The sequence below is a fragment of the Glandiceps talaboti genome, chromosome 14, assembly GCF_964340395.1.
Source record: "Glandiceps talaboti chromosome 14, keGlaTala1.1, whole genome shotgun sequence".
Classification (NCBI taxonomy): Eukaryota; Metazoa; Hemichordata; class Enteropneusta; family Spengelidae; genus Glandiceps; species Glandiceps talaboti.
In genome coordinates, this window is record NC_135562.1 from 1,000,001 (window position 1) to 1,002,500 (window position 2,500).

The window sequence follows — 2,500 nt, forward strand, 5'->3', positions numbered from 1 at the left end:
TCTGTTTTGGTGCAACAAATGATTGCAGAAGTTCAAGTAGAACCAGAATGAAGGTAAAATGGTCAATAGACATTTCCTCTAGATAGCGCCCTCAATCAGTGTCATGTTTCTGTTTTGGTGCAACAAATGATTGCAGAAGTTCAAGTAGAACCAGAAAGAAGGTAAAGTTGTCAATAGACATTTCCTCTAGATAGCGCCCTCAATCAGTGTCATGTTTCTGTTTTGGTGCAACAAATGATTGCAGAAGTTCAAGTAGAACCAGAAAGAGGGTAAAGTTGTCAATAGACATTTCCTCTAGATAGCGCCCTCAATCAGTGTCATGTTTCTGTTTTGGTGCAGAAGATCATGTAGAACCAGAAAGAAGGTAAAGTGGTCAATAGACATTTCCTCTATATAGCGCCCTCAATCAGTGTCATGCTACAGTGGTTTGGAAGGTCAAATGACAAATAATGTAACGTACATGTCTTTTGTTGTGAAGTGATAAATGGATGAAATCATTTATGAGATATGATTTAAAGTTTTCTGCAAGAGCAAATTTGGATCATTATGTCAGTTCATAGACCCTCCACCAATGGGTCTGTGGTCAGCGCTAGTATGGACACTGATGTGAATGACAAGTAATTCGTTAGAAATATCTGTTTCTTGTTTGTTTGTTTGTGTGTTTGACTTTATTTAAACTCAATAAATTGTTGAGCCAAAGGCTCTTCTAACACAATGTCAAGTAAGGGAAATTTACAATATTTACATTAACATATGTAGAAAAATAAATGATGACAAATTAAGAAGTGGGTAAAATAAAATAATAATAATGATAATAATGACTGACACATGAGGGTAGCACATCAGAAAAATTACATTTGATTTAAAAAGTGAGATTCCTTTTTTCAATCAAAGTTTCGCAATCAAAAGTGTATGGCACACTAATGGTATTTGTACTGCAATGTAACACCGAAAACAGTATTGCCTACATTATACCTGCATGCAAATGATATGCAAATGAGGATGCAATTGTTCATTCTACACAAAAGTGTGTGATCGCATAGTGTCATTCTTACAGAAATTTGTTGTTTCTGTATATACCTCAGATCAGTACAATGGATGGTTGGAGAGTGAGTAACTTGAAAGATGGAAGAGTTCGTAAATCTGGTGATTCAACATTGACAGTCACGCCAGGTGGTTCCGGAGATGATCCCACTAAGGCCATCTACTGGATTGCACCAGTGGAATACTTGGGAAATAAAGTAAGTCGTTCAAGGAATGGATCGGAATGTTTACAAATTTTCAAAGATGTGTGTTATCATGGAATAGCTCTGTAGGTTACACAAGTAGGCAGAGCAAGTACAAGGGATATGTGTTTACACTAAGTTTTATTTGTATGGTTTCATTGGCTTGTACTATGGTTTCTATTCAGACATATACAAACAGACATTTTTGTATAAGTTAGATCACTATTAAAACTTGTTGTTTGTGTCTTGTAACATATATAGAACAAACTTGTTAATTAGTTGCAACTCTATTATATATATTGCTACAACTGACCTTTTTCCAGAATAGATAGATAAAAACTATTTTTTAATGTGATAGGTTTGTTGTATCTGTTTTATTTACAGATAACATCGTACGGTGGAGTGTTAGAATACATTGTATTATACAGAGAACTTAGATCAGATGTATCACCAACTCCACTAAGACGTCCTGATCTCATACTTTCTGTAAGTATTGTAGACACCTTCTCTCATATGTGTGAAACTCTATGTGTTCAGGATTGAGTTTGTGTATTGTAGGGAGTTGAGGAAGTATAAAGGGCAATTGTGCCACCATTGATCCACGCCAGGAGTAATAATTGTGAGTGTCTTGAGCTCTCAGGAGGAAAGGTGCATTATAAATTTGCATTGATTATTTATTACTGATTAATAAATTTATTTCATATATTAACAGGGTAATAACATTGAGTTGGTTTACATGTCACCAAGTCAGCCACTGCCACTTATACCGCTAACAGTCCGTGTTGATATTCTAGAGGTAAGCAAATTTAAATATTTTCACTTTTCACTTTTCACTTTTTTTTGTATATAAAGTTGAATTGCCAGTTTTATCTTTGGTGAAATTTCAAACAACCCCTACAGAAGTCACCTACAGCTGAGGTCAATAAAAAATGTTTCCTTGCTGTGGAATCATATTTTGTGTTACTTTTGAGCTGAGAGTGTAAAGAATTTACCAAGAGTACATCTCGACCAAATCACTCAGCCTAATTAATTGTTGGTGAATGTTATGTTTGTTTAATTCACAGGGTAGTTTTCAGCATAGCATTGGTAGTGGTCCTGTCAGTAGAGAGGAGTTAATGATGGCACTAGCTGGTTTGGAGAAACTTTACATACGTGCACAGTATATGACTGAGATTGAGTCTGCCAGGTTTGTATCTACTATTGTTGTGGATGACTCACAATAGAAAAGGGGTTCGGAAAACAGCAGTAATAGAAATGACAATACAAGCAAGTAG

At 35.4% G+C, this 2,500-nt stretch overlaps 1 protein-coding gene across 1 annotated transcript in view; it reads left to right on the plus strand.

The window, feature by feature from the left end:
* Positions 1–2,500, plus strand: part of LOC144445559 (laminin subunit alpha-5-like) — a 104,996-nt gene that overhangs the window by 58,995 nt on the left and 43,501 nt on the right. Inside the window, exons 34-37 of the mRNA XM_078135162.1 lie at positions 1,086–1,241; positions 1,611–1,712; positions 1,939–2,022; positions 2,291–2,412. Of these exons, the coding sequence (XP_077991288.1) occupies positions 1,086–1,241; positions 1,611–1,712; positions 1,939–2,022; positions 2,291–2,412 (464 nt within the window). The remainder of the gene's footprint in view (positions 1–1,085; positions 1,242–1,610; positions 1,713–1,938; positions 2,023–2,290; positions 2,413–2,500) is intronic.